Genomic DNA, 15,278 nt, shown 5'->3' with positions numbered 1-15,278 from the left:
ACCGGTCGACAGTGCATGTTTTCTTCTCCTAGGCACAAGATCCCACCTCTGGAATTTTCGGGGGTCCGTGTCTTTTGTCCTGTTCACAGATTCGTATTGTTAATTCCAGATAATTCAATCCTATTTCATATATATTCATATAATTTAATTTTGTTTGCATTCTAGCCACTGATTGGTTAATATCCAAAAAGGAACACAAATTATTTCTGTATAACCTGGTTTGGTATGGGGACACCCCCCCCCCCCTGACAACCAGCTGAATCGTCTGTATCCATGCAATCCTCTCATTTCCAGTCCTCGGGATTCATGGAAAATTCCAGATTTAATAACTTCAAACAGTAACTCGGATCTTACCACATGTAAACAAAAAACATGGCTGCTAGGACTATGTATCAGTTTTTACTGTTTTTTTAATGATTTTAGAATTAAATTATAAGGAATGACTCTAATTCTTGGCCAAATTATTCGAGGATAACCTGGTTTGGGTCAGTTTACGCTGTTTTATAATCCGCTTCGCGGAAATCTTCGCTAGCCAAGGGTTTCTGATACGCTACTCTCCTCATAAACCCTTGGCATACGGTGCTGACAAAAGACGGGATTGTTTTCGTCACGTGATCACAATTCTTACCAGGTACGGCACAGATTGCGTCATCGACAGAAATAAAAAGCGTATTTAAAAAATTAATGTTTTTAAAGAATAATTAACAGGAAGGTATTGAGTTATGTTAATTTGTTATTTAAACATGTTAAAATGCAAATCTAGATCTTCAGTATTGATTCTTAATCACATATTTTGCACGTAGCTTAAGACATTGGATGACACCATATAGCTATTCATAGAATGGCATGTTATCTTACGGGTCGTTGTTTACTTGCGTTTTTCATTCCCGATATTAAAGAGTCAAGATATTTCCCGAACGCAAATATCGTCATTTGCAAAAAACAATTGCTGATTGGTCGAACGATGTCGATCAACTCCAATCACAACTTGAGAAAAAAATCCCAACTTTTTTTTAACACCGTATGCCAAGGGCTTATGAGGAGAGTAGCGTATCAGAAACCCTTGGCTAGCGAAGATGCTTCGCGTATTATAAAGCGTAAACTGACCCAAACCAGGTTATCCTCGAATAATTTGGCCAAGAATTAGAGTCATTCCTAAAGTATCTGAACATGTAGTACTGTATTAACCAAAACTGTGATTATCCATATCTGCATCTGTATTTATCTTTTCACTCTCCGAAAATCAGTATTACAGTTTATTACATTTTCAACAGTGAAATACTGTGATTTATTTATTGAATAAAAGTGATATTCTCTCACAGTGTGAAAGGATACGAAAAATGATATTCTCTCACAGTGTGAAAGCATGGCCGTAGGAATCGGGGGGGGGGCACGGGGGGGGCGTGCCCCCCAATAATTTTGCCGATATATAGATTACTATAGTAAACATAGATAATGTGTGCTTGTGCCCCCTCAATAAAAACGTCTGATGACCTTTTTTTCTTTTTTTTTTTTTTTTTTTTTTTTTTTTTTTTTTTTGCTTGTCAGGAAATTTTTGGTAGTGCCCCCTCAACGTCAACTGAAAAATATATGGCTGTGCCCCCCCAAACTGAAATTGCTTCCTACGGGCCTGGAAAGGATAACAAAGTAAGTATAAAATAATTTGGCCTGTCATAAGATAGAGATAGTAACTAAACATCTTGATAGAGCTAAAACTGCAAATTTCTTCCCAAATATGTTGCTAAAATCCATGCTATGTAATGTTTTCAATCACACAACTTCTACGCTATGACGTCTCAACCGCTCAACTATGACGTCAAGCCTATGACACTGTGTTAAGAAAAGACAGAGGCAAAGGGAAAATCAAAGAAAAATGTAATAAACAGAAAATTCAATGTTTTGTAGATGAATATGGAATTTATTTCACTCGTGAGACAGGATTTTTTGATATTTTCACTCGTGCTTCGCACTCGTGAAAATATCAAAAAATCCTGTCCCACTCGTGAAATAAATTCCATATTCATCTACAAAACATTGAATATCCTCTATTTATTTCATGTGTCAGTGCACTAATGATATGTAGAGCAGAATGATAAATTTCAGCGTTTGATAAAAGTGTAAATTATACATATACAGTATTAGCTAATTATAAAAACATATTTGATTTGCCCTGATTGCCATCAATAGGCTAGGTGCACAGGCACTTGGTTCTGTAATGAATTTTTGACCCATAGTATAATTATACTATGGGTAAAAAATTTATTATAGAAACAAGTGCCTGTGGCTAGGTGTGTCGTTTTCAATAGGTGTAGTAAGGAAAACATATGCATTGTTCTCTATACACAGTTTGAAATACAGTTTTTCTCATGCACTGGTTCCTGAAGTCTACTGATATCAATGTTGACTGATTCCCCCATTTCCACAAATATACTAAATTGGATGAAAAATCGCGGACTGTAATAAACGATATTTCAATTTCTTTGAAATAATATATTAATATTTAATTGTTGTCAAAATTTATATAAATAACAGAAATGTATTACACACAATAGGCTGAGTTATACAGTAATAAAAGTGATATTGTGACATATTCCTCTCAAACTTTCTCTTCCCCACAAAGAAGCAGTTCTTTTTCTATATTTCAGTAAAATATCCGTTTGTAGTATTTTGAGATTTTTTCAGCAAGGACAAAGACAAATATGGAAAAAAAAGCGTACATCCTAAAAATTCTTCAACTTTCTTGAATTTTTGTAACAACAAAGAAATTATTATTAAGAGGCTGATTTAACGAGCAAATCTGGCGCCACTTTCCTTAAAATATTGTACATTAAGCTGGTTGGAAAAACATAAAGGTGAATTACAAACAGTTAAAGATCGTCATATTCCCGTGGGTCTGATACAGCTACTGCCCGGAACGTAAGTCCTTGGTCAACTTCCTTCAGATGCGAAATAAATCCGTTTAAATACATTGCTTCCTCTAAAGACTGCATACGTTTCAGTGCTTCCTGTCCGAATTCTTTGTTCAACATTCTTTTTATGGAAACGTACTTTTCCTCGATTTCTCTAAAACCACTTCGCAGACATTCTGTCCGTGTTTGTAACTCCTTGGCCTCCGAGATCAGCTTTACAACCCTTTCTTTCAGTGCCTCGGATTCCTTCCTCTCCTTTGCGAAGTACTCGCTGCATTCACTTTGATTTGATCTTAATTTGTTCATTAGCCGGAAATATTGTTTCATATCATCGCCATTTTCATCGTGATGTCCATTGGACGTATCCATAGTAGACATATTTTCCCTTGTAACAAGAAAGGCCATAACGTTTTCTAAAATACGAAATATCGGTGAACAATCAACTGACGTCATAGTGCGCCAAACAACTTGACGTCATAATGCTCCAGAGCGTGGTTACCTTGGCTTGGTGCCGTAAATACATTCTGCAAAATGTCGGAGGATAAACCCTCCCCTTCCGAAGTGGTCAAAGCCCTGAAATGTGGAGTCTGCTGGTCTTATTTTAACAAACCGCACACTCTGAAATGTGGTCATAGCTTTTGTTTGAGGTATGTATGATTAATATTTTGTTTAATATTTGCAGTGGCGTGAAAGAGTTGTTATTAATTAGTTTCTCTGTTATTTAAGGAATGAATTTAATAGCTACCCATTTTATAGGGTATAAAATGGGTTTGGACAGTTTACGCTTTATAGTGTATAGTTGAGCACACTTGTCTACCGATGCTATCGAAGTATTAAAGAACCTAACGCACTTGTTACATTTTCATAATAGTATGCCTGATTTATTGCTGTTTTCGTAATTGTTGTCGTTTTAAATCAAAAGAACATTCCGAAAAGATTTTTTTTATTTTAAAATTTTCTGTTGAGTATAACCAGTGTGATGGTAACTTGCAAACTAGGAATGCAGCAAGTATCTGGTGAAATCAGTGTTCGTTTTTTTCCCATGCAGTTCTGAGGTACTGTGTAAATAATAATGTTTTATTTGCTAATCTTTCTTCTCCCCCGCACCCGGACGGTGTTCTTTTATCTAAAAACTTAATATTTGTATGATCAATGTGCTTTTAATTTTTTTCAGATGTCTCTACAAAGTGTGCAGAGTTGCTCGAGAAAACAGTGATCATGTTATGCTTTCGTTGCTCAAGTTCCCATGCCCCACATGTAGGTCACCCATGCGTGTTCGATATATCTTACAACGCAACGCATGCGTCAATTACGCCATTCAAGAGTATGTTAACCATTGGAAAAAAGAACGAAATCATGTAAGGCCGACTTTTGCTTCGTGATAACATTGTAACTACTTATAAATATGACCAAAAATATTGATAATAACACTGAAAGTTTTTTTTATAATATCTATTACTTCACGATGAATGGTTCGGGTTTTTGTGAAAGGCTTCGGCCGATCACATTTGATTCCATGCGAGGCATACGGCAAATATTTACTAACCATTTGCGCACACATGGACGCGACGAGCTACTCTGTTTACTATCATAACATGGTTAAACCTTATATGCGCAAGAATTTCATTTACATGACTGTACATTAGTTCGACTTTCCTTTTAGAGTAAAGTTTATTCGTTCATAAGTGTGTCGAGTAATTATACGCGTACATTAGATTATATATTAGGTAATTGACTGTTCTATGCCACATTTTTAATTGACTGTTTTGTAAATTCTTAGGCAATAAGTAATTGACGTCTTCAAATATTACACTTCCCGATCACTTCCTTTTAAAGGAATACTTGTGTTAAACCTAGAATGATGTGGAAGGGAAACTAACTCCTAAGAAATATTAATAGTCCTCTACCGGTGAAACCGGAGGGGACTATAGGTTTTCTCTGAGTCTGTCCGTCCGTCTGTCTGTCTAGCTGTCCTTCTGTCTGTCTGTCAGTCTGTCCCACTTGGTTTTCCGCACTTTTTATCTAAACGCTTGCAGATATTGAGCTGATTTTTGGTATGTGAGTGTATCTTGATGAGTTACAGATCAAGTTTGCATTTCGTTCCGCTTCAAAGATTTTTGACGGAATAATGACCTTTTCAATTTCTCAGGGTTATCCGCAATTTTCTTCTGAACGCTTGCAGATATTGAGCTGATTTTTGGTATGTGATTTACCTTGATAAGTTATAGATTAAGTTTGCATTTCGTTCCGCTTCATTGATTTTTGATAGAATTATGGCATTTTCAATTTTTAACAGGAACCAAATTACACTTGCCGATAGGGGACTAGTACTGCTAATGCAATACTCTCAGAATGCTTGTTTTCCTCTGTTTCAGCTATGTTGCTAAAATATTCAAAAAGTTAAACACCGATCATCATGAGAAAAATCACACAAAAATATTTAACTGATTTATTGTGATTAGCAAATAATCAACAGCTAATGTAAGCATAAGAAAATAAATAAATGAAACATCTCGCAAAAATTTCCTCTTCATCACTTTTCTGTTGTCATTATCTTTAGGTCCGAGAAATGCACCAATTAAAAGTGCGGTCTGTTGGATGTCAGAACTCATTTAATGAAGAACAGGATACCATGTTTGACTGGGATAACGAACACTCTCCAGTGTCAGCCGTAGAGTTTAATCACGTGACCACGAGACTTGATGTCTCATCCTTTCTGTCAGATGTTGCCACCAGTGTGTCGTCTGTGTCCTGCGCAGAAGTTTCGGAGGTGGACAGCGAATTCACTGTTGATACATCCACGGAAGATTCGGATGAATTTGACTTCCATATTGGAAACCGTGATGGTCGAGGTCGTGCGAGAAGTCAAGGACCACGTGGGGCTGTTGTAAATTTTTTTGAAGACATTGCTTTCACGTTTCGAGACATGTTCCGCTCCCCGAATCGCTCCATTATGGCCTTGATTTGGTGTGGTTATACGTTTTCTATAATGCTTATTGCCAATGGCTTCTTCCCTTACATGATTCTGTATAGTTTATTGTTCATCCTTATTCTGTATGCCGAGACCGTCCAACAACGAAGAAGGTGAATTAAAAACAAACCAAAAAAAAAAAAAAATCTCCTCTTTATTCTTGTAATTATTTTCTGGGGATTGTCTTCAAGGATTCTTTATGAGTGGCTTGGATTGTTCATAACATACAAGTTATTTACGTGTAGATAATATCAATTTAATGCGTGAATGCTACTGTTGGCTAACTGTTAATATTGACCGTCATAGACCATCTACACATGCAGTACACAGGCCCGTAGAATGCGGAGGTGGGGGGGGGGGGGGGGGAGTATAGTATTTTGCTATAGTAAATTTTACTTCAGATGCTGGTTGCCTCTCCCCCCCCCCCCCCAACTTTATGATGTTGTAAGGTCGAGCAGTCGCAAATTCCAGGATTTGGACAATAAATAAGCTTTTTTATTTGCTTATCAGATTTTTGGGGGGAAGTTGCCCCCCTCCCCCTTTTTGAAACCGTTGCTACTGGCCTGGTACACCAGAATTATCGTTTTACTAAATCAATGCGGTGTTTTGTTTTGTTTTTTTCACTCATCTTTCTCACTTTGGGTGGATAAAATTAAATAAAGGCACCTGTACTGGGAGTCGATAACAAAAAAGCTGCACTATATGATGTCTATTTAAATCCGTACGGTAACGTTCAGGTCAAAGATAAATTTCAACATACGATGAGAGTAGACCATTTCGTGTGTGTACATTTCTCATATTGACACAGCTGATTGAAGTGAGTCGATTCGAATGAATATTAATTTGAAATGAAGGACACGTTCCTGTGGAAATATTTCTCAGACATCATGTAAGTGTAGTACAATTAATAATTTACAATTAATTAATAACAAAACTTACAACCATTTTATTACGTACAGATTGGATTGAGTTAAATTAATATTTTTATTAATACTTCTTCATAATAATCATCCCTTAAATACACTGTATGCATTATACGTACACTAAATGTTTTTATTATACCTCTATCATGAATACTCAAATTTGATTGGCTTGTTAGAAGGCTTTTAAACTCAATAATGACTCCAAAAAGTACCGTTTACAGCAATAATGACCTAGGAATCATTGCACGCGACCTCGGTCAGGACAGGTCACCTCGTGGGCCAGGTCTCGGGTCCTTATTTCACCATGAAGACCTCATAAGGGGTAATTAATTGTATAATAATCAATAATCACATTAACAAAATTCCGGGGGGGGGGGGGGGAGGGGGAATATAGTATGTGTTCAGAGCACAGGCACTTGTTTCTGTAATAAAATTTTGACACGTATTATAATAACACAAGGTATCCAACTCCGAATTACATGGAGTACCCCCCTCCCCCAGAATCGCACTCATTCACAGGAAATGCACTGGCAAACTGTTTATACCCATGTCTTCTACGATAATTTATCTACACAACCATATATGGCATGCTTATCTATATTTCTAAGATCTCCCTAAACAGCGTCAAAACGCTGCTCGCCGAGTGCAAGAGTCGAACTTATGGAACGCCGGGACTGTCTTATATGAGGATTAAACATTATATGCAGTGTTCTCTTCATTATATGTGGTACTATTTTAATTATATGAAGTAGTTTTTTACAGTATATCGTGTGCAACTTCCATTATATACAGTACTTCTTTCATTATATGATGTAGATGTGTCATTATATTATGTACATCTATCATTATATGAGGTGTTTTTATCATTATATGAAGCGCTTTTTACATTATATGCGGTAGATCTAACATTATATGCAGTGAACACAACAATATATTATGTACTTCTCACATTATATACAGTATATTCATCATTATATGTAGTATTTCTGTTATTATGATGATGCTGATCGTTAAATATTATGTCCGGTGTCGCATAATATTTGGTCCGCCTCGTTTAAAGGTCCGGGGGGACCTAATACGATAACATATAAGGTCCGGCCTGCCTCTATAATAAAAGGTCCGCCCTCGGTTTAATATGCAGATTTTTCTCCTTTATTGATTCGAAATTAATTTGCTTTATTAATCTTTTTAAATTATTTAAGGTATAGTTGTTATAAAAGTGTCCCTCCCAGCAAAATGGAGTTCCAGGGACCTACATGTATGTACATTGTATATATACTAAAAGGATCAAGTCTTGCGATATCTCTCTAGTTGCTGGATTTCGTTAGCCAATTTTAATTAATTATATTTCTAATACTATGATATATTTCAGTACAAAACCTCAAAATATCTATCAAAAAATTATTCAAAATTTGATGTTAGCGCTGATTAACTGTTTGCTCCTTATCGTAGTACATACCTCCCAGGTAGTGCACAAAACAAAAAATGTAAAGATGCAAAGATCTGTTGATCGAGTTAACTTATGGGAAAATCATGTACGACATGTGTCTTTTATAGTTTAAGTGATATCAATATTATCATTGCAAAATAAAAAAAAAATACATATATATAATACGCATACCTTCACTGGCACATTGTTCAGTATATGGTGTTCGTAAGTCCAACAGTGATCATTTCATTACAGTCTCTTTCCTAACAACGTTCGACTTCCACTTCCCAAAAAGAATTTTCATATCTTTCGAAAGATATTTCATTATATCATTAATAATAATTATGCATAATTCTTACGATTCATATTGTACCTAACTATAAAATAATTGGAGGGTCACTTTGATAGGGACTTGTGTTACGGTGTACTAGCCTATCCCGTTGTTGTTAAAACAACATGTCTGTGCTTTGGGGGGTAGGCCTATTGTCTCACCTGACGAAACTTGAAGTCGCATATCCCCCGTGTTTTTATAACCATCGTTTCTTATCCAGTTAAAGACTAACGATTATTTCATTCTACTTGATATCACCCCAGGGTTAACACTGGTTAAGGAAGATGTGCATTAATTGGCAAAATCAAACCAAAGTCAATCGAGTTGAACATTTTAAGCACTAAAACAACCCTCCCCAAAAAAGGAAAAGATTATAAATGGTGTTGTTGTATTTTTGGTGGAGGGGTTTAGCAAAATTATGCTGATACATGTCAAATAGTTTAAAAAGTACTGATGTTGTAGACTTTCCTCCCGCATTAATATTTTTTCCCGGAAAAACGAGCTTGGGTTTAAAAACCCCTCCCCTTTTAGAAAATGAGCCTAGCCTAGGATTTTATTTCCGGGAGTTTTTTTTTTTTTTTAATATTGTTTATTTGATTCCCTACATTTTGTAGTTTTCATTTCTGACGTTTTAAAATTTTCATCTCTGACATTTATCATCATAAAGTACTTTTCCGGCAATGAAAACAAAATTGAAATTTCCCTTATAAAAAAATTAAAGAATAAATCAAGAATAATTCATTGATTTCCAAATAATAAGTTCTGCTTATATTTAAAAGAATCTTATGACGATTTTATCCTCGGACACATGTAAGTGTAAGTTGTGAATTTTTGTTCATCTTTTCAAATCAAGATAATCAGACTGAATTTGATATCAGAAAGGTTTAGGTAGAATTTATGACATACAGAAACTATGTTTGACGGAATAAAGTAATCAAAGTTGAGGAGATTCTGTTTTTCGGTGCTTTCAAACACATATAATTCAGTGGGCATTAAAATTTGGTGATCAAAAATTGCATGTTTTATTATTGAAATTATTGTATTTTATTACTAAACTTTGTATTTTTACTAGACTTTGTGTTGATTGTATTGTAAAATGAAAACAAAAAATGTCGGAAATGCAATGCAAAATTTCGGAAATGACATGCAGCGAGCTTGGAAGAAACAACCCCAGCTTTATTATCCACCATAGGAAATACTCAGTACGCTTCAGTACAGAATTTTCTCCTTTTCCACCTTCTTACTAGGGAGAATCTTATCCACCCATACTATTTACAGAGGGGTTTTACAGAGCAACTTGACATGTATTTCCCCCTAAAATAAAAAGGAAAGTGTCTGTTGAGATCGTGACTGATATAAAAATTCATAAAACACCACCAAGTCGTGTTCTTTTGTTAATATTTTTTATATTTATTTTGATTTTGGTTTAAGTTAGATTTTCTACGACTTTAAGCGGCTATTTCTTTTTTATTTATGTGTGTGTGATGGGGGGGGGGGGGGGTATAGTTCTCTTGTTGCACGTCATCAACATTACTAATTAAATAATAATATATATCCTTTGTCCCTTCAGACAGATGTTTATGGTTGCATATAGATATACAATACAGTAGACACATCTCCTGCAAACGTACATAGAGTGGATAATTAATTGACATTAAAGTTTTGTCTTTTTGTCAGCATATTAAATGAAAAAAGTACACTACTACATGTAGTATATATGCAATTCTTATGCACAATTAGGCCATTCCAAGAGTTTTCTAAGTTAATTTAGCGTCCATCCTAAAATTAAAAACCTAATTATCTTTTTACCCTGGAAAAACACACGAACCAACAAAGAAAAAAAACAATAGGAACTTACAGCATTTCCATAATTTTTGCTTTGTAAGTGAGATACATGTATGTGGGAAAAAAGAAAAACAGAGGGCGGACCTTTTATTATACTGCGTTTTAAGGTCCGCCCTGCCATTTTAACGAGTTATTTTTTTACGCTACGATAACTTTTAATAAACTCTGTTCAAAATATTCGCCTTGTAATACACTGTAAAAAATAAGTGTTTTGAAAATAAACACCAAATTGCCACAGATAATAAACACTTTAACACGTTTAAAATTTAAACACTTCGTGAAGTGTTTAAGAAATAAACACGTTAGAATGTTTAAATTCTAAACACATGACGTTTAATATTTAAATACTTCCTTCTCATTCTGTTTAAATACTAAACACTTCAAAAACACAAAACGTTTAAAGATTAAACACTGAATAAACACAAGGAGTTTACCAAATAAACACCGTACGTGTTTAAAATTTAAACATTTCATGTTTTATTAATAAACACGTTTAACCTAAACACTTAAACACTTGAACATGTTTATTCGATGCAACAGATAATAATCACTTAAACATGTTTATACGTCATTTTTTAAACACTTCAACGTGTTTAATTTACAAAATAAATAAACACTTAAACGTGTTTATAAGTTTTCAACATTTTTATTTGAAACAAACATAAAACAGTACAAAACACACTGTTCTTGATGATGAACATGTACATAAAGCTTAATTAATAAATGATTTAATGTTGAATAGAGATTCAAACTTTATAAACAATTATAACATTTATCAACACATTTGCTAACACACACATGTAGATACATAATTCAATTCAAGTTGAACGATAGAATTATCACAAAAAAAAAAAAACTAGCATGAACATGTAAAACCTGCATGTGAACTAAAATTCAACAAAATTGGTGAAGGGGGGGGGGTGAAATAGGAAAATCGCTTAATAAAATGAAATATTACTTTTCAGGAATAAAATTTTGAAACTTTATTTTAAAAAAGGGAAAGGGCGTCCATTACATCTTTTTTAATAAAACAAACAAAGTCATAATGAAATATAATGCACAAAGACTGAAAATTTTATTTATTGCCTGGGTACGGGATATATACATTGTGTATGTATTGAAATTAATAAATCCAGTTGTACCTGTATAATTTTACTTTCACTAATATTCAGAGTTTTAACCAAATGAAGAAAATTTCCAGTTTTTACCTGTAAACGACTAATTCATTAAATATTCTTGCAACTTCACAAGAGCTGCCGGGGTATCACTCACTAAATTTCATATAATATTCTAACCGAGTTAAACAGTCTCCTCTTCTTGTGTGTAAAATTCAGGTTCTTCTGCCACGGATGATGATATCCAGTTTTCCATTCTCCAAAATTTTATTCAACCTTAGTATTTCTAATTCCTTCTTCTTATCAGAAATATCCTGAAAAATAGATAGATAAAAAATATTCACTATGCAAATTCAGAAAATTATCTGTAAAAGAATACATTGAGATAAAAAAAAATAATTTGTTATCCTTCACACCAATTTTAATTATATAATACATACTGAGAAACAAGTTTGAAATAAAAATCTGCAATGCAAATAAATCATATAAACATACAAACAGTGTACATACACTAAAAGATTAAATATTAATGTACCTGCAGGAGCAGCCCAACAGCAACAATTAAGAGAAGGCATTTTTCATCACGTAAACAACACTCCCCAAAAATATAAAGTCTCCTTAAAGGATACATGCGCGGGCAGGGAATGAAAAGTGTTGTTGTTATGTATTAAGTTATGTATGGTCAGCAAATAATCATAATAATGCGTGATAGATAGCATAAATTCTATCAAGGGCAAGTAATTGGATTACATTTACTTAAATTTCATGTTACTGGGAGACCCAAAACTAGTGTAGGCTAGGAAACAATGATGTTTGTGTGTGTGTGAGGGTGCGTGTGTGTAGGTGTGTGTGTGTGTGTAAGGGGTGGGGGGGGGGGGGAGGTGACCCTTTTTCTTTGAAATGCCCTTTAAACTCACCTCTCAAGGTTAAGTGTGATCTTCGTTTAAAATCACTTTCCTTTATCAAGTAATGTATTCTTCTCAGGATTCACAATAAAAGATGAACGTCCCTGCAAATTAATTAGATATCGCAATATACTTAAAGGCTACAAATATTTTATGCCGACCGCTGCACATGGCCGCATTTGCACTCAGACGATAGGCCTAACAATCCTGCATTTCATAAATGAAAAGCAGTATAAATATCTAATATATTAAGCATTCAAATTTTTTTCACATTTTATATAAAGAAATGTATAAATACCTCCTGTCTCCTTGCTAGATATGGTGTTTTTGCCAGTATATGCGTGATTCTGCATCTTCTGCGTTCAAATGGCATGTTATGACATAATCAATTGCGTCATTTTCTATCATAACGCATTAAACACTGGTGTTTAATTTGCAATTTCTATATAAATACCATGTATTTAATTTATAAATATATGATGGTTAAGAAATGAACACTCGTGTTAAACACCGGTGATTAAAATATTGATAAAATTATAAAAGTCATCATAATATATGTTTCTCTTTCCCCTATAACAGTTTATGAAATTTATGAATTTTTGGCACAAAATTACCATAAATTAATGTTAATTATAATTGCTTTTGGTATGATCTAAAGTCAACGTATTGCCTGGCTATTCGTATTTTTTCTGTTTCGAAAAATATCTACTAGTATGTACGGAATTACTTCATAAATAAAGAAATTGTACAAATGGCAAATGCACACAGCAATACCGAGAAACAACACCTAATTTAATTTTTTGGATTTGATGCATATGAACATTGCGTGTTTAAGATGGATGATTAAACACCCTACTTATTGAACACCAATTTAAATAGTCGTGTTTATATGTTAAACGCTAATGTTTTGTATTTAAATCCACCATGTTTAATTGTACAACACGACTGTTTAATAATTAAACACAAGTTAAACATCATTTTTTACAGTGTAGTAAGATATCTGAAAAACAGAGGGCGGACCTTTTATTATACTGCGTTTTAAGGTCCGCCCTATCTCTAGTTTGTATGCTACGAAAATAAACCTTGTTCAAAATTTTCGCCTTGTAATAGTACGATATCTGAAAAACAGAGGGCAGACCTTTTATTATACTGCGTTTTAAGGTCCGCCCTGCCATTTTGACTAGTTTTTATGTTACGGAAATAAACCTTGTCCAAAATGTTTTCTTTCTAACAGTAAGACATTTGAATTATAGATGGCGGACCTTTAAATATACTGCGTTTTAAGGTCCGCCCTGTCTCTTTCTCTAGTTTTATTCTACGAAAATAAACCCTGTTCAAAATTTTCGCCTTGTAATAGTCAGATATCTGAAATATAGAGGGCGGACATTTTATTATATTGCGTTTTAAGGTCCGCCCTGTCTCTTTCTCTAGTTTGTATGCTACGAAAATAAACCCTGTTCAAAATTTTCGCCTTGTAATAGTAAGATATCTGAAATATAGAGGGCGGACCTTTTATGATACTGCGTTTTAAGGTCCGCCCTGTCTCTTTCTCTAGTTTGTATGCTACGAAAATAAACCCCGTTCAAAATTTTCGCCTTGTAATAGTAGGATATCTGGAATATAGAGGGCGGACTTTTATTATATTTCGTTTTAAGGTCCGCCCTGTCTCTTTCTCTAATTTTTATGCTACGAAAATAAACCCTGTTCAAAATTTTCGCCTTGTAATAGTAAGATATCTGAAATATAGAGGGCGGACCTTTTATGATACTGCGTTTTAAGGTCCGCCCTGTCTCTTTCTCTAGTTTGTATGCTACGAAAATAAAGTCCGTTCAAATTTTTCGCCTTGTAATAGTAAGATATCTGAAATATAGAGGGTGGACCTTTAAATATACTGCGTTTTAAGGTCCGCCCTGCCTCTTTCTCTAGTTTGTATGCTACGAAAATAAACCTTGTTCAAAATTTTCGCCTTGTAATAGTAAGATATCTGAAAAAACAGAGGGCGGACCTTTTATTATACTGCGTTTTAAGGTCCGCCCTATCTCTAGTTTGTATGCTACGAAAATAAACCTTGTTCAAAATTTTCGCCTTGTAATAGTATGATATCTGAAAAACAGAGGGCAGACCTTTTATTATACTGCGTTTTAAGGTCCGCCCTGTCTCTTTCTCTTATTTGTATGCTACGAAAATAAACCCTGTTCAAAATTTTCGCCTTGTAATAGTAAGATATCTGAAATAAAGAGGGCGGACCTTTAAATATATTGCGTTTTAAGGTCCGCCCTGCCTCTTTCTCTAGTTTGTATGCTACGAAAATAAACCTTGTTCAAAATTTTCGCCTTGTAATAGTACGATATCTGAAAAACAGAGGGCAGACCTTTTATTATACTGCGTTTTAAGGTCCGCCCTGCCATTTTGACTAGTTTTTATGTTACGGAAATAAACCTTGTCCAAAATGTTTTATTTCTAACAGTAAGACATCTGAATTATAGATGGCGGACCTTTAAATATACTGCGTTTTAAGGTCCGCCCTGTCTCTTTCTCTAGTTTTATTCTACGAAAATAAACCCTGTTAAAAATTTTCGCCTTGTAATAGTCAGATATCTGAAATATAGAGGGCGGACATTTTATTATATTGCGTTTTAAGGTCCGCCCTGTCTCTTTCTCTAGTTTGTATGCTACGAAAATAAACCCTGTTCAAAATTTTCGCCTTGTAATAGTACGATATCTGAAAAACAGAGGGCAGACCTTTTATTATACTGCGTTTTAAGGTCCGCCCTGTCTCTTTCTCTTATTTTTATGCTACGAAAATAAACCCTGTTCAAAATTTTCGCCTTGTAATAGTAAGATATCTGA

The 15,278-nt window shown here is 34.3% G+C and overlaps 2 protein-coding genes across 2 annotated transcripts in view; both read left to right on the top strand.

The window, feature by feature from the left end:
• The first annotated feature begins 3,402 nt into the window (after nucleotides 1-3,402).
• Nucleotides 3,403-6,026, top strand: LOC133187591 (uncharacterized). The gene is made up of 3 exons (XM_061323014.1): nucleotides 3,403-3,556; nucleotides 4,084-4,267; nucleotides 5,470-6,026. The coding sequence occupies exons 1-3, from the start codon at nucleotides 3,441-3,443 to the stop codon at nucleotides 5,995-5,997; spliced, it is 828 nt and encodes a 275-aa protein (XP_061178998.1). The 5' UTR covers nucleotides 3,403-3,440; the 3' UTR covers nucleotides 5,998-6,026.
• Nucleotides 6,027-6,701: 675 nt separating this feature from the next.
• The window catches only part of LOC133187583 (vitamin D3 receptor-like), a 29,197-nt gene continuing 20,620 nt past the window's right edge, over nucleotides 6,702-15,278 (top strand). Inside the window, exon 1 of the mRNA XM_061323004.1 lies at nucleotides 6,702-6,769. Coding sequence (XP_061178988.1) covers nucleotides 6,729-6,769 — 41 coding nt within the window. The 5' untranslated portion in view covers nucleotides 6,702-6,728. The remainder of the gene's footprint in view (nucleotides 6,770-15,278) is intronic.

The sequence above is a fragment of the Saccostrea echinata genome, unplaced genomic scaffold, assembly GCF_033153115.1.
Source record: "Saccostrea echinata isolate AGI-Se365-2 ecotype Australia unplaced genomic scaffold, CSIRO_AGI_Sech_v1 ptg000015l, whole genome shotgun sequence".
NCBI lineage: Eukaryota > Metazoa > Mollusca > Bivalvia > Ostreida > Ostreidae > Saccostrea > Saccostrea echinata.
The sequence above is the reverse complement of the archived record's forward strand: the minus strand, read 5'-3'. Positions and strand labels throughout refer to the sequence as shown.

What these genes read in the sequence shown, in the direction of transcription:
- LOC133187591 (XM_061323014.1), top strand. Translation starts at nt 3,441, where the DNA reads ATGTCGGAGGATAAACCCTCCCCTTCCGAAGTGGTCAAAGCCCTGAAA. An exon ending in GGTCATAGCTTTTGTTTGAG is followed by an intron (nt 3,557 to 4,083) that starts GTATGTATGATT and finishes AATTTTTTTCAG; the next exon opens with ATGTCTCTACAAAGTGTGCA. An exon ending in GGAAAAAAGAACGAAATCAT is followed by an intron (nt 4,268 to 5,469) that starts GTAAGGCCGACT and finishes CATTATCTTTAG; the next exon opens with GTCCGAGAAATGCACCAATT.